Source organism: Dipteris shenzhenensis, chromosome 5 (assembly GCF_047967505.1).
Source record: "Dipteris shenzhenensis isolate YYH24624 ecotype China chromosome 5, Dip_SZ_1.0, whole genome shotgun sequence".
Classification (NCBI taxonomy): domain Eukaryota; kingdom Viridiplantae; phylum Streptophyta; class Polypodiopsida; order Gleicheniales; family Dipteridaceae; genus Dipteris; species Dipteris shenzhenensis.
The window spans coordinates 37,266,147-37,288,947 of record NC_141600.1 but is presented as its reverse complement, the minus strand read 5'-3'; the positions used below and the strand labels follow the sequence as shown (position 1 = coordinate 37,288,947).

The following is a 22,801-nucleotide window of genomic DNA, read 5'->3' as shown; positions in this document are numbered from 1 at the left end:
ACCAAAAGTTCGTGACATATGGAGCTAGAGTAGCTCCAATCGTATGATACAAATGATCTCATCCTGTGGACTCCAAGAAGGTAGGACATTCAAATTGTACTTAAGAGATGTTGATCCATCTAGATACACTAACTGGCAAACCATCTAGCACATACCAGGCCAATCTAGCCCCTTTGTCCGCTAGTTGCCTTCGTGATTCTAGAGCCAAACCCGGTGAAGATATGCCACTGTCTGAAAATTCGCATCAATCAGCCAGAGAGAAAAGGGAGAAGGGGGGGGGGGGGGCGGGGCATGGTATGGCTATATTACCATATGAAAGCTATAGGTATACTGCACCGAAGAACCGAAGTAGAAGGATAAATCAAAGTGGCAAAGGGAATCACAACACTACCGATAACTCCAAACCCACATGAAGTGCCTCATGCACCTCTCTATGTAAATCCTACATTGTCGTCTTCCTTAAGCAAAAGTAAGCATGTAGTTGAAAGGAGTTGCCCTATGATGGCTATTTTTGGACTAGTTGCAATCAGCTCCTCCTAATACTTATGACGTTCACTAACATGGGAGCATGATGTGGATCCCCCCAATGAGTCATTCTGCCACAATGTGGCTCTGTTGATGTTCTAAAGCCAGAGGCAAATACCAAGATCCGCTCTGCGATGAGAAGCAACAAATGTATGCTAATCATCTATACAATAGTGAGGACATTGGCAAGCCAAGCGGATCGCACAAGAAGCAAGAAAGAGAAGGTGAATGATCCTACCCCGTGACTAGTTCGCAGAGTACATAATCAGCTTGCAAGAAGACAGAGCAGGTCAAAGAAAATTGCGCCAAAAATCCAATCAATTTATTCAGACTTCATGATGGAATGCAGCGGTTGCTTCAATACTTGTTGAGCAGGATTCCTGCATGTAAGCCTTACATGTATCAAACTAACATATCTCATTAGTATTCTACTTCCAGCATGAGATATATTGTGTTGAGCATGAACTTATGTTCTAAACAATAGGTTACGAACTCACCAGACGCAACTAATGCTGTAGCTTTTGACTAAATCTGATGACCTCCAAGGTCATTAATAACCTTGCAGGGCACCCTTTCTAGTTCGTAAAAGGGAACAACTGTTCATGGCCTTACAAATTACAGGTGAAGTTATAAGCAAACTAACAACCTGTGACCTCAGAGATAGCAAAATGGCAATAGAAGACAAGTAGTATTAACAATAGGCAGCAGTGGGCAGCACCAAGGAGGAAACAATTTATCCGCACAGGGAGAGAGAGCACATGACAACTAAATGATTTCAGTTTGACCTTGCATGCAAACTTACAAGCGAGTGATTTCCCAAAGTATGAGTCCCGCTCTTAGTGGATCTATCATTGCATAAAAAGCTGAGGCTTGATAGTCAGCTTCTGTAGGCTGCTGCTGGCCATTTTTAGTGTTTGAAAAGTGAAGCCTGTCAGCAAGAGCATTTTAAAATCAAACCAGTCTGTTTTTTTCTTTTAAACTGTTTAATGGAAAAAAGTACTGAGATCTTTGCATCTACATACATCAAGGACAAAACTTAAGGCAAAGTAACAAAAAATTCATTAGAAGGGTGCAAAACTCACCAAACAATAAACTATTTTAAACATAGACCTGAGGACATGAGAATGATCGAGAAATAAAAGTGATAGAGAAACAGAAACATACCAATTTAGCCATCGACAAAAACTTTCCACTCTCGCATATAAAATGTAAATTATTCCCAACAGCAAACACTCGCGAACAAAGATAGTTGCCTGGCCACAAAACATAGGGATTGCAAGTCACCATCTCAATCAAAAAGGATGCGTAAATAAGACCTTTAAAAAGTTTGTTCTTCTGCATTAACAAAATAAGCAACCAGGGAAAAATTAATGTCAATATGTTCATGTAAGTCTATATTTCTAATCAAGACAATCTTGAAAACTTGAAAATCTTTCCACATGGAGACAAATTGTAGCTTGGCTAAACCACTGCAGATTGCATTGGGAATTGAATACATGGTTTCGAAGAAGGAATCCTAACTTCAGGGGAATTGCACAGTAGCTGAGTATGTCTCAGTGTGTTACGATGTGAAGGAAATCCCTGGTACACAGAAATGCACCTCCTAGCCAGCTCACAGCTCACCGTAATAACCACATCACTCAGCCACCATCCTGTTTGAGAAATAGGGTCAATGCCCGACCTGTGAGCCCCCAAATGAGGAGAGCTCCACAGCAGATGAACCTATAAGGGGATGGGTTGAGGCTCCCATGTGAGCAGTAAGATGGCTGCCACATGGACAGCAGACAGAGATACTATTTAGGGTTTATTTAGGGCAGCACTCATAGTCAGAAGTAAGGCCTGATATATGGCTATACAGCCAGCCATGGGTCTGTGGAGAAGAGCTGATGGGCTAGAGCAGGACAGCAACAGACGCACTGTCAAGGGCTGCCAAAGGGCAATGAGGGGGACTGCGGCAGGCTGGCAGAGGCTGCAGCAGTCAGCACGGCATCATGGGACCGTTTGTGGAGATATGCAGGGCAATGCAAAGGCGCAGGACCAAGAAGAAGGCAGCAGCTGTAGGGCCAGCAAAAGGTGTCTGCAGGGGATCTTGTTTAGGCCCCAGATTTGGGTCTGCAGGGCAGGCCCAGTCTGGGGGCAGATGGTTCGCTCACAAACCAGTCAGTCAGTCTTTGAGCAGGTCACGAGTCTGTGGGGATTTCCAGCCCTATAAAAGGGCAGCCTTTAAATCATTCTCTGGGCAGACCAGCAGACTGTTGGAAAGCATAGGAGATGGCTTCTGTGCTCCAAATGACGGCATTCCTCAATCTACCTAAATTACATTGGACCACACATCAGAAGAGTTGTTGTTTGCACTTTGTCTCATGGGCTCTCTTGATCTTCTAAAGGCAGTGCCTCTCTCTCTATCCGTCACCCGCTCAGCCTCTCCGCCTCTCTCCCCGTCAGCCCCCGCTCAGTCTCTCTCCCTCCCTCTCTCCCCGTCTCTCCCTCTCCCTCTCCCTGGAATTATCTCTCCCTGCGCTCCCCCTCTGCTCCCCCTGCGCTACCCCCTCCGCTCCCCCTGCTCTCTCCCTGCGCTACCCCCTGCTCTCTCTGCTACCCCCTCGCTACCCCCTTCTCTCTCTCCCCCGCTACCCCCTGCTCTCTCTGCCACCCCCTCGCTACCCCCCCCCCTACCCCTCTGCTACCCCGCCCCCTGCTACCCCCTCTGCTACCCCCCCGCTACCCCTCGCTCACCCCCCCCCTCTTGTTTTTTTTTTTAATTTTTTTTTTTTTAAAGGTCGGAGCTGCAAGCGGGGGTTCTCCAACAGCTCCGACCTACTGCAATCCCTTCTTTGCCCGCTGCTGCCTCCCTCATAATGAAGGGAACAGGGGGATGAGGACAGGAGACTAGGGGGGAGACCCTTTGGTCCAAATTTGCATACGTGTGGAGATGGGGAAGGGGAACGGTGACACGGCGAAAACACAAAAGCAACTCAATCTGGAGGACTTCAACACATGCAGCAACCGGAGCGGTTTGACAGTAGACAGCACCGCGGCCCAGAAGAAAGGGGTCCACCCAAAGCCCATGCCACTCACTGTTGGGGTAAAGGCACATTGCCACCCTTTAAAATGTTATGACCACTATGACTGTCTTAAGACAGTCATAGGGTGAATACCTAATCCTAATAAAACCTTTGAGTTTGTGGTGTGGCTCAACACATTTTACACACCCACACTCCTGGTGTCTCTCTCTCCTAACGTTCCACCCCCTCTCTTTCCCTCACAAGTGGTATCAGAGCCACCCTCTCCCTCTCACTCTGGTCTACCCCTCCCTCTACCCCTCCCTCTCCCCTCGGGCCTCGTCCCCTCAGCAGCGAGCAGGGCGCGGCAGCAGCGAGCAGGGCAGCAGCAAGCCAGGGCGCAGCCACGCGCAGCAGGCGCGCAAGCTGCCATAGCTGCAGCAGCAGCTAGCTGCTGCTAGCTGCTACCAGCAGCCAGGCGGTCGCAGCCAGCCAGGCGGCCGCAGCCAGCCAGGCGGCCGCAGCCAGCGGCTGCAGCCAGTCGACCGGCTGCAAGGCAGCAGCCGCGACCAGCGCGACAGGCAGCCGTACCGGCTGTACGGACGCGTGCACGTACAGGCAGCCGTACCGGCTGTACCCTCAGCCAAGATTTTGACATTTTTTTTGGAGATCCGTGCCCTCACAAGTATAGGGTACAGCAGGTACACTGTGCAGGCACAACAGGTACTTGCAGGTACAGCAGGCACAAAAAATTTTTCTTGGGGAAGAAGGAAAAAGGGAGAGCACTCTGCTCTTTTGCGTGGTACTTGCAAGTACACGCAGGTACAGAAGTACAACGAGGTTTTTTCTTGATGCATTCCCGGAATTTTTTCAGTTCTAAAACTGTGTTTGAGGTACAGCAAGTACACTCGTGTCCCTCGTGCTTGAGGTGACTAGTGCCACAGTGTGTGGTAGTTGCACAGTTATTTTTCGGAAGGTCAGATGCCTTAATTTGCAGAGGGCTTTTATGCTTTTGCTGAGTGCAAATCTCAGTTTTCGGGTGACAATACCAAAGGGCTTTTGCCTGGAAGTGTATGCAGTGTATGCCTTGAGGCAGTGTGGAGCCAGGGTGCCCACATTGGTCTCGTTTTCCACAGTGTATCAGTGACATTTCTTTGCAGGTCACATTTTGTGTACGGCACTTAGAAAATCTCAGTTGAGCCACGCTTGGTCAGGGCGCATCGAGTTTACTCGGTCTCTAACTGTCCATCGTTGACAGTGCTCAAAAGATCTTCTTTTCGGTGTTTGTACGGTGGGATCTGTGTTGCCACTGTGCACACAGGCAGTTTATGCATTACTTTGTCAGGTGAAAGTGCCAGGAGAGCGCTGTATTTTGTATGCTACCTCAGTGTTGAGGTGTTTTTCACTTGGTATAGGTGTCAAATCAAGGGGCTTTTGCCCAGATTTTGCTTGTGAGCACTTAAGTTACTGTTTGAGAACTTCAGATGCCTTTTATCCCCTTGGCAGAAGGGTGATTGTTTGGGATTTGTCCCATACTTTGTTGCAGGTTTTGTGACAGGCTGAGGTGTTTGGAGCCTTTTTCATTGGACAAAACAGTGTATGACAAGTGGTTTATGCATATAAAATCAGTGCAATACCTCATCTGAGGTGGGAGAAGTGATCAGGACATCAGTGTTTTGTGTTTCGTCAGATGATGATGCACTTGTAAAGCACTTGTGGAACAGCTGCAGCATTCTGTAGTTACTGTTTTATGCCTATTTGAGCACGGTACAGTGTGTCAGAAGGTACAGTGACTGGAGGGAAAATTTTCTGTTTTGCTGCAGGATTTTTGACAGTAAAAAAAACAGCACTATTGTGAGTGCTCCTGGCTCTTGATAGAGCAGGTTTTCTGAGAAATCAGAATTTTATTTAGTCATTTTTTGACTTACAGGGAGTCAGTCACTTTCCTTGTCTGATATGGCATCAGGGGGAAGTGAATCCTCAATACTGAACATAAAGAAATTGGAAGGGGCACACAATTATGCATTATGGGCAGAACAGTGTTTGAATGTACTTCTGCTAAAGAAGATTTCTAAGCCCATAAGGGTGAAGGGTGTCAAGCCATCTGGGATGGCAGATGATGAGTGGGAGGAGCTTGATTTGTCCACAAGGGCGGCTATCATGTTTACTCTCACTGATTCTCTTGTGTTCAATGTTCAGGCTGAAAAGACCTCTTATGGCCTATGGCAAAGGCTAGAAGAGTTGTATGCCCAAAAGAGCTCAGCCAGTAAGGTTTATTGGTTGAAGAAGCTTGTCGACCTTCGCATGAAGGAACAGCTATGACCTCACACTTGAGTGAGTTCAATGCCATCTTTACACAGCTTGTCGCACAGGGATTGAATCTTGATGAGGAGTTCAAGGCTACTTTCTTGTTGTGTACCCTCCCTGAGAGTTGGGACACTTTTAAGACAACCCTGTCTAATTCAAATGTCACTCTTATGGATGCTGATGTGGAGAGCTCTCTTCTCATGGAGGAGATGAGCAGGAAGAATAATGCGGGCAGCAAGTCTTCCAACGCTTTGCAGGTACAGGAAAGAGGTAGGACTCAGCAGAAGGGGAGATCTGCTGGCAAGTCCAAATCCCGCAGTCATTCCCGTGGCAAAAAGGATATTGAATGCTTTTACTGTGGCAAGAAGGGACACGTGAAGTCTAAGTGCTTCAAGTTTATACGGGATCAGAAAGCCAAGAAGGCTGAGGCAAAGGATGCAGGCAGTGGAAGCAAAGGCAAAGGCAAGGCCAAGGCAGATGACTTGGATGCAGTGAATGTTGCAGCAGAGGACAGTGACAGTGACAGACATGATGTATTATGTTCTTCGGCTGTAATTGCACATACATTGGTTGTTGATGGCCATGACATGCACACCTGGCTCTTGAATTCAGGTGCTTCTTTTCATGTTACGCCTCATAGGGAGTGGTTTACTTCCTACACAGGTACTCATGGAGTTGTTCACCTTGGGAACAACTATGCATGTCAGATTGCAGGGATTGGCAGTATACAGATAGTATTCGTGTTTTCTCATCTCACGTCATGAGACTATGATTTTGCCAATTGTGCTGACTAAATTGTTGTTACTATGTAATCGATGTATGTTGTCTTATGCTGCATTGCCCCATGGCTTTTGGGCAGAAGTCGTGCAAACAGCAGTTCACCTAATTAACAGGTCGCCGAACAAGGCTTTGGAGTTGAAAGTGCCAGAGGAGGTGTGGTCTGGCAAGCCACCTTCATATAAGCACTTACGTGTGTTTGGCTGCGAGTGCTTTGCTCATGTACGCAAAGAACTGCGCACCAAACTGGAGCCAAAGTCTTTCAGATGCATCTTCATGGGTTACGGTGACGAAGGTGAAATGGGGTACCGGTTATGGGATCCTGTCAAACGGAAGATTATACGCAGCAATGACATCATCTTTAAAGAGGATTGTGTACACAGAGAACCCGTGCAACCTGTGGAATACAGGAGGGTTGTTTATGATGATGTCGGACAGCAACGAATGCCCATTAATATGCAGCAGCAGGCTGCTGTAGATAACCCTGTTCAAGAGGGTATACAGGCTGAAAATCAGCCAGACAATTTTGCCAATGATGCACCACTGGATATGCCAGCAAATGGCGCTGTAGGACAGCCAAATATGGTGGTACAGCCACCCGTCATGCATGACGAACAGGCTAGACAGCAGTCTAATACGGAGCATTTTGTTAGGAGGAGCACCCGTGTACAACGGCCTCCTAACAGGTTTGTTCCAGGAGCCAATAATGTGGCTGATTTTATCATGCTGACAGATTGTGGTGAGCCTTCCAGCTTCAAGGAAGCTATGGGAAGAACAGAGAAAAGGAAGTGGGAGAAAGCCATGCAGTCAGAAATGGACTCCTTACTTCAAAATGATACATGGGACTTGGTGCAGCTACCTGCAGGTAGAAAGGTTTTGCCATGCAAGTGGGTTTACAAAGTCAAAGTGGATTCAAATGCTTTACCGAGGTATAAGGCCAGATTGGTTGCCAAGGGATTTAAGCAGGAGAAGGGCATTGACTTTGATGAGATCTTTTCCCCTGTAGTCAAGATGACTACTTTGAGAGCACTGTTAGCTCTTGTTGCTCATGAGGACATGGATTTATGTCAGATGGATGTGAAGACTTCTTTTCTTCACGGAGATCTCCATGATGAGATCTACATGAGTCAGCCAGAGGGATATGCTGTTAAAGGGAAAGAGCAGCTTGTGTGTAAGCTCAAGAGGAGCTTGTATGGACTCAAGCAGGCGCCAAGAGAATGGTACAAGAAGTTTGATGCCTTCATGCAGTCCCAAGGGTATCATAGGTGTGAGACCGATCACTGCTTGTACACCAAACGGGCAAAGGATGGCAGTTTGATGCTACTCATTCTATATGTGGATGACATGCTGATTGCCAGCAAATCTCAGCAGGAGATCATTGCTTTGAAGAAGCAACTACATAAGTCTTTTGACATGAAAGACTTGGGTGATGCAAATCACATACTAGGTATGTGGATTACTCGTGACAGGTCTAAGGGACTTTTGTTTCTGTCACAAGAAGAGTACATTGGCAAGGTGCTGCAAAGGTTTAACATGGAGGGGGGGAAGTCTATTAGTACCCCGTTGCCTCCTCATTTAAAACTCAGCAGTAAGGACCAGCCCCAGATCAGATGATGATAAGGCTGAGATGGCCAAGGTTCCGTATGCATCTACAGTTGGTTCTTTGATGTATGCCATGGTTGCCACTCGTCCGGATATTGCTTTTGCGGTGGGAGTCATCAGCAGGTATATGGCAAATCCAAGCAAGCGGCACTGGGAAGCAGTGAAAGGCGTCTTGAGGTATCTCAAGGGTACCAAAGACTTGTGCATATGCTATGGTAGGCAGGATGCATTGGTGCATGGTTTTACAGATTCAAACTATGCAGGGAATGCTAATAACCAGAAGTCTACTACCGGTTATATTTTCACATTTGCAGGAGGTGCTATATCATGGGTGTCTCGGTTGCAGAAATGCATTGCACTGTCAACCACTGAAGCTGAATATGTTGCAGCCACTGAGGCTTGCAAGGAAGCAATATGGCTTACTCGGCTGGCGGGAGATTTGGGCATTACAGGAGATATGCCAGTTTTGCATTGTGATAGTCAGAGTGCTATCATGTTGGCAAAGAATCCGGTCTTTCATCAGAAGACCAAGCACATAGATGTGAAATACCATTTCATCAGGGAGGTACTGGAAGACAAGCGGCTTGAGCTTGTGAAGGTGCATACTGATGATAATCCTGCGGATTTGCTCGCTAAGAGCTTGCCTACAAAGCGATTTGCACATTGTCGCCGCATCATGGGATTAGGATGAGACCATTCTTATTTTATGGTCTTGTATACAGTAACTGTATATTGCTGTAATTTTTATTCTTTTCTCCCCTTTAGGCACATTGGCCTTTAGGTGGGAGGTTGTTGGGGTAAAGGCACATTGCCACCCTTTAAAATGTTATGACCACTATGACTGTCTTAAGACAGTCATAGGGTGAATACCTAATCCTAATAAAACCTTTGAGTTTGTGGTGTGGCTCAACACATTTTACACACCCACACTCCTGGTGTCTCTCTCTCCTAACATTCCACCCCCTCTCTTTCCCTCACACTCACCACATCCTCGACCTTTATGGTTACCACCACTATTTCACCACAATCATCCGCCTCATCATCTACGCCACCTCTCTCCTCCCCCTCTCCTGCATCATCATCACAGGTCTCCCCTCCAATCACCTCACCACTAGCCCCACCGGCCATGTCCAAGATCTATGCAGCTATATTGGATGCATCGGTCAACCTGTTCCCAGAGATGAGAGGGCTCAAAGCAGAGGGTCAGGCCGATTTCAGGCGACACCATGGGACTATGGATCACATACTCACACTCAGGAGTGTCATTAAGGAGGCCAGATCACGGAAGGAGAGGGTATATTGCTGCTTTGTGGATTTCAGCAAAGCCTTTGACACAGTACCTCGAGCTTGTCTCATCACACGCCTACATACACTGGGATTTGATCAAGAGATCATCTGGGCAGTCATGGCACTGTATGAGAGAGTCTCAGGCCGAGTTTGGACAGGCGCAGGTTGAACAGATGAGATCTTGAGTACCATAGGAGTCAAACAAGGTTGTCCCTTATCACCGACCCTGTTTGGCCTCTACATCGATGAGCTTAAGACTTTCATGGGGGCGTTCGAAGGGACCGGTTGCTCACTTGCCGAGATCATCATCAAGATTCTTCTTTATGCAGATGACGTGGCACTCTTGTCGTCCACACCCGAGGGGCCCAAGCGACACGTGGTTGCACTGCACGCTTTTTGTTTATCCCATGATTTGGAGGTCAACCTTGGCAAGACCAAGGTCATGATCTTTAACACCTCTCGAGCAAACATGCAACAAAAGCAGTTTACTTTTACTTTGGGTGGGTCACCAGTTGAGATCGTATCCTCATACACTTACTTGGGGGTCATCTTCTGCGGCCCGATCTTCACGATGAGACTAGCGATGCAAGCCAAACTGAGCAAGGGATACGCCTCACTGGCTCGGCTAGAGAGACAGTGCTTTACTCCCACTTCCAGGACCCTCGGACCAAGGCTCTTCTCCTCGACTCCTGGGTCCAGCCAGCCGGTATGTATGGCAGCCCTTGTTGGGGGCCTGACATGTCAGAGATAGAGTGGACACAGGTGGAGCGCCTGCAGATTCTCATGCTCTCACAGATGATCCGGGGGAAACCGTCTGTACCACATCACATCATTCAGGCCGAGTTTGGTGCTTCTTCTCTCCAGCTAGATGCAGCCTTTCAGACCATTATATATCTACACCGGGTTAGATCATATGGGGACTACACATCAGAGAGACAGAGGTTGCCATGGTTGGCTCTCGATTCCTCCATGAGGTTGGCAACAGAGGGAGACGAGTGATGCTGGTATGCACGGACTCACAAATGGTTCGTGAGACCAGGGTTCCACATCAATACGATACCTCCTTTTCAGTACAGTTTAGATGCCCCTCTGGTACTCCCACCCACCATCCTGATCGGGCCACAAACCAACCAGGTCATTCGTGAGGATCTCCTATAGCTACACACCATTAGGACCTAGTTAGAGCCGAGGGAGCTTCTAGTGAAGCTGAGTTTCTACAGAGAATACTGTCTTCGTATTTCGGAGGAGGGATTCATCACACCATCGGGGTACACTGAGCTTCATATGCCTCACTCACTACGGATCTCCATCGGACAGTTTCGGGTATCATCACACCACCTCCGCATAGAGAGCAGTAGAGCAGAGGGGATTCCTAGGGAGCATCGCTTATGCATATTGTCACGGTGCCTCTGGTCTTGCGTCAAGTCTCGTCCAAGAGACCGAGACGTACAGCACCCCTTGACGGGCACCAACACCCCATCACCGGCTATGCACCAACTAGGGCGACATGACATACGGAGGATTCCGCTCCGCTCCAGTCCTTTTCTTTTCATTGTTACATCCAGATGTATTTGATTTGATTATGTATGATCAGACTTAGGATTCAGCATGGGTAATGATGCTCGTTTCAGTAGCTCCACCCTTACTGTGATTTGTATCAGGTTTTCTTTCAGTCTCATAGACCTATCGGTCTTCCGAAGACTCTAATAAAATTTCTTTCTTTCTCCCTCCCTCCCTCTCTCTCTCCCTCTCTCTCTCTCTCTCTGTGTCACCCGCTCAGCCTCTCCACCTCTCTCTCCGTCAGGCCCCGCTCAGCCTCTCCGCCTCTCTCCGTCAGCCCCCGCTAGCCCTCCGTCCCCCTTTGCTCCACCCTCGCTCGTCCTCTTTCATAGCAGCAGCAGCGGTTCGAGGAGCAGCTCGCCTTCTTTTCACACAACCCTAGGCTGGGCTGAACCCCTAGCCCAGCTTAGGGGTTAGCTTCAACAAAGGGGTTCTCTCAAATTGATGCAAGCCAATATGGAGTTTCCCAAGACGAAGTTGTTCGTCTCTACCCCGACCAGCAAGCCTTCATACTCCTCCGTTGCAGCAACACCTTGCCCCTATGCATTGACATTCAAAAGAAGGATTGGATCAGCCCCACACGAACAAATCTACTACCTACAGCATCAAATTAGAGAGCTCAGGCTTATGATTGCAGCTCTTGGAAGAAAAGTGAAAGAGATGGAGAGCAGGACAAGCAAGAGATTATTGCAGAGGTTATGCAAAAATGCAGCATATCCCCACCAACACCAACACTCGTTTCTACAGCCAAAGAGATGATCAAGACTCAGGTTAGCTCAGCCAAGCAAGAGATGGCTATTGTGGCCAGCAATAAAACTAATAAAAGCAGATGTCTATGCAGAAGTTAAAGAGCAGGAAGCAGTAGTACATAACAAGAAAATACTACGCATTGGATTGCCCAAAGATTGCTGTGGCAGCTCTAGTGAGGATGTAGCTCTCACAAAAGATGAGAAATAATATGCCTCAAGAAGAATATACCTCAAATTGAATGGAATGAAAATCACATTAGCTACATCGCTCAAAAGAGAACACAAGTGCAGGTTTATTTCAATGAAAGGATTGAGAGAGTCAATATCCCCCGACAGACAAATAAGCTGAAGGGTACAAAGAAATGGATATCTGAGGAGCTCACTCCGAAAGCTCAAACAAAGGAATGGTGAACTCACCAAAGTCAAGGACGCACGTAAAGCTGGAAAATGGGAAGTCTACCGAGATGGAATAGCACTAATCCAAGATTTCAAATCTAATCCTCAAGACCCTCAGTCTTAAACTGATGTAATGAAGACCTCCCTGATATAGGACTACGACTTAGAATTGTGCTTTAATAAGCTCGAGCTGAGTTGCCATGTGCACTCCTCGACCCTCTCTGGTTTATCCAGATGATGTAAGGATTTATGTTTTGCACTTTGTCCCATAAGCCAGTAAGGCTTTCTGCGGACGTCTCTCTCTCTCTCTCTCTCTCTCTCTCTCTCTCTCTCTCTCTCTCCGTTGAGGCAATCAAAGTTCATGGGTCCCATGGGTCGGTTTCTCGGCCCCCAGAGGACGGTAATACATTCTTCTTCTTCTTCTTCTCTCTCATGGGCCCATTTTGGCCTTTAGTGGACAATAATACACTTTCTTTCTTTCTTTCTTTCTCTCTCTCTCTCCCCCTCTCTCTCTCTCTCTCTGGGGTCATGCAGCAGATCGCCGTACACAGCTCGTCGCCGTCGTCCATACAGCAGTCGCCGCTTCCGTACACAGCCGCCGCCTCCGTACAGCCTATTACCCCCGGCTGAGCTGAGCCCTTGGCTCAGCCTGGGGGGTTAGCTTCAGTGAAGGGCTTGGAGAATCTGCAAGGCCACCATGGATTTCCCGAAGGTGAAGACTTTCACCACGACCCCCGTCAGTAAGCCCTCTTACTCCGACCTTGCAGCAACACCCAGCCCTTATGCTTTGACCTCTAGGAAAAGGATCGGATTAGACCCTCAGGAGCACATTTTACCACTTGGAGCATGAAGTCAGAGAGCTCAGGCTTCTAGTTGCAGCTCTTAGCAGAAGGTGAACGAGATGGAGAACAAAGGCAAGCAAGAAATTATTGCAGAAGCTATGGAGAAATTCAGCACATCTCCACCAGCACCAACTCTTGTCTCCAAGGTCAAGGAAATGATCAACACTCAGGTGAGTTCAGCCAAGGAAGAGATGGCCATTGCTGCGGACAGCAAACTCAACAAAGCAGATCTGTACACAGAAGTCAAAGAGCAGCAGGCTATAGCACACAATAAGAAGATACTACGCATTGGAGGGCTGCTCAAGGATTGCCTTGGCCCTTTTAATGAAGAAGAGGATTACACAGTAGACGAGAGGATTGCATGTCTCAAGAAGGAAATACCACAAGTAGAGTGGGATCATAATGATATCGGCTGTGTCTCCCAAACAGGAGTGCAAGTACAAGTGTTTTTCAAGGAGAGAGCGGGAAGAATTTTTCTTCGACATACATACAAGTTGAAGGGCACAAGGATTGGATCTCTAAGGAACTCACCTTAACTCAGCTCAAGTAGAGGAGTGTCGAGCTCACCAAATGAAGGATGCACGTAAAGCTGGAAAATGGGCTGTGTATCGAGATGGAACAACACTAATTAGAGATTTCAAATCTAAACCTGAAGACTCTCAGTCTTAAACTGATGTCATGAAGGCCACTTCTATTAGTTTTATAGTCCTAATATGTATCGGTGTGATATAATAATCGAGCTGAGATGCCATGTGCACTCCTCGACCCTCTGGCTTATCCAAATGTTGTAAGTCTTTTTGACATTTTGTACTTTGTCCCATAGACTCTTGCGGATGTTAATATGACTCTCTCTCTCTCTCTCTCTCTCTCTCTCTCATCAGAGAGCCATCATGGAGCCTGGATACGTGGAGCCCGTTCATGCACTTGGGACTCTAGCTCTGAGCACTTGATATTTTCATGCCACTCTCATGCTATTTTGCTACTTTTTTGCTATTTTTTACTAGTATAGCATTTTAGTACTCAACAAGGGCCTTAGTGAGCCCTTTGCCCCGGCCCACAGTGGTCCGTATGAGTTACTTGATTCTGTACTTTGTCCCATACGCCCGCGAGACCTCCTCCGGACGTTAATTAATCTCTCTCTCTCTCTCTCTCTCTCTCTCTCTCTCTCTGTGGCAATGCCACTTATACGGCAGAGTCGTCAGCCACGCAGAAGTACATTTGCACACCTATGGCAATGCATAAGCGGAGGGCTTTGGCTTCACTTCGCACCCGATCACACCAGCTGCAAATTGAAATAGGAGGATGGAAAGACATGCCAAGAGAGAGCAGAATATGCCAATTATGTGACCACGGTATGCCAGAAACAGAAGAACACATGGTAATGATATGCCCTTACTATGCACACATTAGGAAAAAGTGCAGCTCTCTTCTTGAGGGACATAATAGACTGGCTGATTTGCTACATAAGGCGTCACCCTCAGCTTTAGGAACATTTGTATCTAAGCTTTTCAAGCACAGGAACTCACCTAGACATAAAGGTAGTTTCTCTTATTACCCTCCCCTTTGAGGGAGGAGTCTTTATATATATAAGGTTTTGTATTGTTTCAGGTCCCATAGGCCGATTTTTGGTCTTCAGAGGACGATAATATCTTCTTCTTCTTCTTCTTCTTCTTCTTCTTCTTCTCTCTCTCTCTCTCTCTCTCTCTCTCTCTCTCTCTCTCGCGAAAAAGAGCCTACAATGACTCTAGGACATCAAGCCTACAATGTCTCATAGGCTCTCTTGATCTTCCAAAGGCACCGTGGTCCTTGTCATACGCAGAGCATCACCAAGAGGCCACGACAGAGCACATCCATAGATAGTCAGCCAACGCTCTATTACTGACTTCATGCCAATGCAGCCCTCCCCACCACAAGGCCCACCATGATATTCCATAGCTTTTTGGGACCCCCATTCACATATCTAAGACTCCCTAAAGGCTGGTACAAAGAGAAGGACTCTTTTCAGTGAGACTTTAGCACATGTCAAAGCAGCCATGCCTAGCATTGAATGGAAGGTTGACGATGATAATGATGATGATGGAGCAATCAATATCCGGCACTCTAGAGGACATGCTATCATTACACTGAAATCACAAGACTTACGGATCAAGCTCCGACAATCTTACAAGTTGAAAGGGACCAAGGTACGGATAGCTAAGGAACTCACACAAAGAATAAGGCAACAGGCTTAGCCAACGTTAAGCCTGCTGGGAAGCATGGAAAATGGGCGGTATACCATGAAGGAATAGCGGTCATCAAAGAGTTTAAATCCAAACCAAAAGACTCTCAGTCTTACACTGATGTATGCCTGATTATGTTTTTCAGATTATTATGTAGGTACTTTTTGCGCTCCTTGAGAGCTGCCATGGGCCCTCCCTAAGCAAATGTACTAGATGGTCCGTGGACATTATAAGACTTTCTTTGCCCGTTGCTGCCTCCCCCATAAAGAATGTCAAAGGGGGATGAGGATAGGGGACTAGGCGGGAGACCCTTCGGTCCAAATTTACATACGGGAGGAGATGGGGAAGGAGAATGGTGACAAGGCGAAAACACAAAAGCAACTCAGCCTGGAGGACTTCAACAAACGCAGCAACCGGAGCGGTTTGACAGTGGACAGCACCGCGGCCCAGAAGAAAGGGGCCCACCCGAAGCCCCTGCCGCTCACCACATCATCACCCATACGCGAAGAGATGGGGAAGGAGAACGGCGACAAGGCGAAAACACAAAAGCAACTCAGCCTGGAGGACTTCAACAAACACAGCAACTGGAGCGGTTTGACAGTGGACAGCACCGCGGCCCAGAAAGAAAGGGGCCCACCCGAAGCCCATGCCGCTCACCACATCCTCGACCTCTATGGTTACCACCACTATTTCACCACCATCATCCGCCTCATCATCTCCAACACCTCTCTCCTCCCCCTCTCCTGCATCATCATCACAGGTCTCCTCTCCAGTAGCCTCACCACTAGCCCCACCGGCCACGGATCCACAGTACTTTTCCCTCGTATCACCTCTACCTCTGAGTCAGCCACCCTTCATCACCTCGTCCGGCCTCGCTACTCCTGCATACCACTCCCCCGCCCAGATCACGATGTCCCCACCCTCAGTACAACCTCAACAGCCCACTTTCATTCCAACCACTCTCGAGATCCAGTTCCCACCTGGACCAGGATATCTTAGGTCCCCACCAGATGCTTGGGACTCCCTATTGGCTGAGATACACAGCATCCTAGCCCGTCACGCAGAGCTGACACTTTACACTCAGGAGCAGGCCCGATACACCCAGGAGCAGGCCTGCATTATACACGAGCAGGGCACCCTTATCCAGGGGCTCAGACACAACATCACAGCTTCAAGAGGAGCTAAAGACCCTAAGAGCAGCGCGTGGAGGGACCCCAGTCACAGAGATGGAGGCACAGATAGCCACGATATAGTCGGCTATAGCAAAGACGACTAGGTGGGTGGATGTGGCGAAACGGGAGCCCGCAAAGGCAACCGTTTCAGCCGCCATACAGGAGCAGCAGCAGAGGGCTTCGAAGGCCCTCAACATCCGGATACGAGGGATCACGCGGGACAGCACCAGCACCACTACGATGCCCATGGAGGAGGCGATCACCTTTGTGACCACCACCATGGGGGTCCCCGACCATGGCATAGAGGGAGCATGGCGTGTTGGGAGAGACCCCAACCGAGAGCAGCCCCTAGTCATTCGCTTCAGAGATTCACATGCTCGACTAGCGACACTTCGACGCCCAGCCGCTCTACAAGAGCATCCCACCCTATCCATGGACGAGGATTTGGCATCACTACAGATTGAGGAGCGAAGAGTTCTTCTCCAGCAACGGGATGTTGCCCGCAAGGAGGGGAAATGGGCCATGGTCCGAGATGGTAGGTTGTTACCCAACACCCATCGGGCTCCCACCAGTGCCCCCTAGGGGGACGGGGCCTATGAGACTCAGGTTTCCGAGACCCTAGCTTGCACCATGTGGAACTGTAATGGTACCTTATGGTCGGACCCAGGGACCTTCTCGGAGTCTTACACAAGACGAGACATAGTCTTTTACACGGAGACACACCAAAGCCCAAAGCGTGCACTACCGATAGTCAATGGCTGCACATGGGAGTCAGCCTTCAGGGATGAGACGAGGGATACGGGAGGAGTTCAAGGATCAGGCGAGGTCGTAGTATTGTACGGGTCTTCCCTCGCTGGAGCCATCTCCATTCAGAGGAAGGATGCACACTCCCGATTCATGTGCATCTGGATCCGACGCACAGCCACTCGTGACCTTTTCATAGCAATATGCTACTTCCCGCCAAACATATCCCACTTGGCCAGAGTGGCACGAGAGGAGGGTGAGACATCGCCATATGCACCTTTACATCACGATAACCCAGACCTTTCAGCCCGCGGGGAAGTTCTCCTTGTTGGGGACTTCAACGACAGAACGAGCACGCGCCAGGCAGCACTCCTTGACTTCCGAGATGACTCTATCATGCTACCAGACATGGACCTAGACGGAGCAGGTATGACCAGGATCTCATCGGACCGCTGTTACAGTATATGGACACGCGCTCCTTGATTTGGGAAGGATGCATGATCTCATCATCTACAACGGGCTTGACCTATGGCCCTCCTCAGGTGGTTTTACTTGCTTCCCACGGGGGTTCGCTAGTGTAGTAGATTACATCATGGGATCCCCCTACCTTCACTTCATGTATCACCGACTTCACCGTAGCACCACTCCATCCAGGAGCTGATCACACATACCTATTCTTCACTATCGCCACCCCACGCTTAGCCACACCACATAGGAAGCAGGACACCTACCACGACATACACTTTGATCACAGTCTCTCCCATGCCTACTCTGGACGCCTAAACAAACTCCTAACCTACATCGATCACATACCACTCATAAAAGATGCTGCCCTGATTAGTCGCACACTCCACAAGGCTACCCTCTAAATCTTTTCCCACACCACACGGTCCACCAGAGGGGGAGTCAAGGACGCGACATTGAAACTGCACAATGGCCGAGCTAAGGATCACGAGGGGCTATGCCCTGAGTTTATCGCATATGGGATCGACACGTTAGCCCCGATCCTAGCAAAGCTATTCAATGACGCTGCTTGCCTTGGCTTCCCCCGCACTTGGACACTCAACACCATCACCCCCATCCACAAGGTAGGGGATCCCATGGACCCGAGTAACTACAGGACAATCATGATTGGACATGTGATGTCCGAGATCTATGCAGCTATATTGGATGTGTCGGTCAGCTTGTTCGCAGAGATGAGAGGGCTCAGAGCAAAAGGTCAAGCCGGTTTCAGGCGAGACCATGGGACTATGGATCACATACTCACACTCAGGAGTGTCATTGAGGAGGCCAGATCATGGAAGGAGAGGGTATATTGTTGCTTTGTGGATTTCCGCAAAGCCTTTGACACAGTACCTCGAGCTCGTCTCATCACTCGCCTACAGACACTGGGATTTGATCTAGAGATCATCTAGGCAATCATGGCACTTTATGAGAGAGTCTCAGGCCGAGTTCGAACAGGCGCAGGTTCGACAGATGAGATTTTGAGTACCATAGGGGTCAAACAAGGTTGTCCCTTATCACCAACCCTGTTTGGCCTCTACATCCATGAGCTTGAGACTTTCATGGGGGCTTCCGGAGGGACCGGTTGCTCACTTGTCGGGATCATCATCAGGATTCTTCTTTATGCAGATGATGTGGCACTCTTGTTTTCACACCCGAGGGGCTCCAGCGACACACCTCTCGGAAGCAGTTCACTTTCGGTGGGTCACGAGTTGAGATCGTATCCTCATACACTTACTTGGGGGTCATCTTCTCCCGCCCGATCTTCACGATGAGACCAGCGATGCAAGCCAGACCGAGTGGGGATACGCCTCACTAGCTCGGCTAGTGAGACAGTGCTTCCACTCCCACTTCCAGGACCCTCGGACCAAGGCTCTTCTCTTCAACTCCTTGGTCCGACCAGCCGGTATGTATGGCAGCCCTTGTTGGGGACCTGACATGTCAGAGATAGAGTGGACACGGGTGGAGCACCTGCAAATCCTCATGCTCTCACGGATGATCCGAGGGAAACCATCTGTACCACATCACATCATTCAGGCCGAGTTTGGTGCTTCTCCACTCCAGCTAGATGCAGTCTTTCAAACCATCACATATCTACACCGGGTTAGATCATATGGGGACTGCACATCAGGGAGACGGAGGTTGCCATGGTTGGCTCTTGATTCCTCCATGAGGTTGGCAGCAGAGGGAGTCGAGCGATGCTGGTATGCATGGACTCACAGATGATTTGTGAGACTAGGGTTTCACATCTATAGGATACCTCCTTTTCAGTATAGTTTAGATGCCCCTCCAGTACTCCCACCCACCATCCCGATCGGGCCACACCCCAACTAGGTCATTCGAGAGGATATCCTGCAACTACACACCTTTAGGACCTCGTTGGAGCCGAGGGAGCTTCCAGTGAAGCTAAGTTTCTACAGAGATTACTGTCTTCGTATTTCGGAGGAGGGATTCATCACACCACCGGGGTACACTGAGCTTCATATGCCCCGCTCACTACGGATCTCCATCGGACAGTTTCGGGTATCATCACACCGCCTCCACATAGAGAGTGGCAGAGCAAAGGGGATCCCTAAGGAGCATCGCATATGCATATTGTGCCACTGTCAAGAGGTTGAGTCGGAGGATCATTTTATTTTCAGGTGCCCAGTGTACTATGAGATCCGAGGTCGCTACCACTATCTCTTCAGAGACGGCTCCGGACTCCTTTCCAGATTCCTCGCCTACCCACATCAGAGATGCCTCACGGCCTTCATTCACGAGGGGGTCCGACACAGAGAGTACTTACTTAAGCGACAAGGCTTGGCCACATCATCAGACACCTCTCAGAGCAAGATCACAGAGTTCTTCCCATCGAGCGACATTGATCGTCCAGTCTCTAGCTACACACGTGACAGCGACCCCGACCCGACAACCCCAGCACGACACACGAGACATCGAGGGGACACACAGATCACTCTAGGGGAGCTCCCATCATTGTTTAGACCCGGGATACGTCCCACGGGAGTCACGGTGGCTCTGGTCTTGCGTCGAGCAGACCGAGACACACAGCACCCTTGACGGATGCCAACGTCCCATCACTAGCTATGCACCAGCCAGGGCGACATGACATCAGCTCTGCTCTAGTCTTTTTTCTTTTCCTTATCACACCCAGATGTATTTGATTATGTATGATCAGACTTAGGATTCAGCACGGGTGATGATGCTCGTTTTAGTAGCTCCACCCTTACTGTGATTTGTATCAGGTTTTCTTTCAATCTCATAGACCCATCGGTCTTTCGAAGACTCCAATAAATTTTCTTTCTTTCTTTCTTTCTTTCTTTATTTCTTTCTTTCTCAATCTCATTGACCCATCTGTCTCCAAAGACTTTAATAATCTCTCTCTCTCTCTCTCTCTCTCTCTCTCTCTCTCTCTCTCTCTCTCCCCCCCCGTGGAAAAGAGCCTACAATGACTGGGGGACATCAATCCTACCCTCCAAAGGCCTCAAGCCAAAAAGAGATTGGACACATGCCCAGCAAGCTCCCACCCCATCGTGACACCAGGTTTGCTATATCATAGCACCAGGCTACCTCACGACTTGTGTTCATTCCACTGAGAGATGTAGGAGGCGACGAGCAGATTTCAAACATGCCCCAAAGGCACAGGGGCTCCCAATGGAACCCCAATCAGCCCGCGCAAAGCTGAGATTGATATGCATGACACGTGACACGCCTAACTCCTGACACAAAGGGTGTGCTCCCTTTCTCTAGTTTCTATATTTTTATCAATAGACACTTACGACTAAACAACCAATAAATCCCCAACTTGCAATGTAATCTGACTTGGTCTCATAGTTCCACAAACAATAATATGCCTCTCTCTCTCTCTCCCCATACCTTCGTCAGACTAGACTATATCTTACAAATTTAATCTTTTATCCAACAAATGAAAGGAAGATTAAAGAGAGAAAAGGGGGGGGGAGTGGGGGGGAGGGTTGGCAAAACAGAGATGCAATGTTCTCCATGTGATGTAATCTGACGTGGTCTCAGTTCCACAAACTCTCTCTCTCTCTCTCCCCATACCTTCGTAAGACTAGACTATATCGTACAAATTTGATCTTTTATCCAACAAATGAAAGGAAGGTTAAAGAGAGAAAAGGGGGGGTGGGGGGGCAAAACAGAGATGCAATGTTCTCCATGTGATGTAATCTGACGTGGTCTCAGTTCCACAAACTCACTCTCTCTCTCTCTCTCTCTCTCTCTCTCTCTCTCTCTCTCTCTCCCCGCACCTTTGTAAGACTATAACATATCTTACAAATATGACCTTTTATCCGACAAATGACAGGAAGATGAATGAGAGAAAAGGGGGGTGCAAAACAGAGACAAAGGGCTTAGAAGAGGCATGAAACAAAGCAAGCGGAAGGCGCACACTGAGCACAAATTCATTTGTGGACAAAGTGTATATGCATGTGCGTTGCACAGAAAAGTATAAACGTAGCATCCATTTAAAAGGGTTTTATAGCCACTTACAGCTCTTTCAACCGAATAAATTCTGCTCTGGTAGGCACTTGGTATCCATTGAAGCATATTGAAGTTATCAGGTAGATATGGACCAATTTTTTCACCCACTTTCTTTGAAATCCAATGACTGAGGTCGTCCAGAAAGTGCTCACCGCTTTCTATCAAGTCATGTGAGCCATTAGATTTGACCTGCGCTCTAATGAGAAAATAAGAGGTGTGACCATGACGTCGGATTTTTCTTTGGAGAACCTGGAGCTTCTGGCCTGAAAATCCAGAGACCAACTGACGAGGTGACCATTTATTAGAAAACCTTTCGCAAAATTTACTGAGATCTCAAACTCAGACATAACGGCTTACACTAAGCGTGCTATTTGAAAAGGGTAACGTGTGGAAGCATGTAAAAGGTGTAGCAAATCCCACTTTAATATATCACCTTGGTCGTGTACACATTATTTAACAGACCACCAAGTTGTATTGTAAAAGGTAACTCTGAGGAAAAGCGGCTCTGAGGGGGCACGTAAACAAGCTATAGACGAAGGAGCTGTAGCAAGGAGATCTTACTTGTGGTGAAAGACGTCTGCGGGGGGAGCTGGAGAGAGCAGGGACGTGAGAGTGGGTGACGAGAAAGGAAGGGGGGGAGAGAGCAGCCATGCCGAGCGGGGAGAGAGCTATCAAAGGATTGACAGAGTGGTATATAGTTTTGGAGCTATGAGACGAGAGGGGGAAGTGGGCGATGAGCTCTTGAAGGAATGCTCACCTTGAGATTATGGTATGGAATGCTGCAGGGACAGAAAAAGGCTGCGTCAACTGATCTTTGCACGCCATTCACGTTGTTTGTAGACTGTAGTGATAATACGGCGCTGTACCTTGCACACTCACCCACGTACGAGTCAAGACCCCCCCTTTAATCGTCCCACTATAGCATGGTCCCTCGTGTCTCTACGCCTTTATCACCTCAAGGTCTTAGGGTCTCTCTGTAGGGTCTTAGGGTCTGTGCACACTAACACAAATGCTCAGCTGGTGGCCCACAACAAGATCTTACTCACACACATAAATTGCTCAAGGAGGCTTTGGCATTTAATAGAGGTTGGTGGAGCAGATTAGAAAGAGGTCTGA

At 48.4% G+C, this 22,801-nt stretch overlaps 1 protein-coding gene across 2 annotated transcripts in view; it reads right to left on the bottom strand.

The window, feature by feature from the left end:
- Positions 1–22,547, bottom strand: part of LOC147901975 (mechanosensitive ion channel protein 1, mitochondrial-like) — a 100,402-nt gene extending 77,855 nt beyond the window's left edge. The window contains exons 1-4 of one of the 2 annotated variants that reach the window (XM_087375256.1): positions 22,247–22,547; positions 21,695–21,967; positions 1,690–1,778; positions 1,328–1,453 (exon numbers count right to left, since the gene is read on the bottom strand). In XM_087375256.1, coding sequence (XP_087231382.1) covers positions 1,328–1,453; positions 1,690–1,778; positions 21,695–21,967; positions 22,247–22,336 — 578 coding nt within the window. In that variant the 5' untranslated portion in view covers positions 22,337–22,547. The remainder of the gene's footprint in view (positions 1–1,327; positions 1,454–1,689; positions 1,779–21,694; positions 21,968–22,246) is intronic. The other variant, XM_087375257.1, reaches the window with a different exon arrangement.
- Positions 22,548–22,801: the final 254 nt, after the last annotated feature.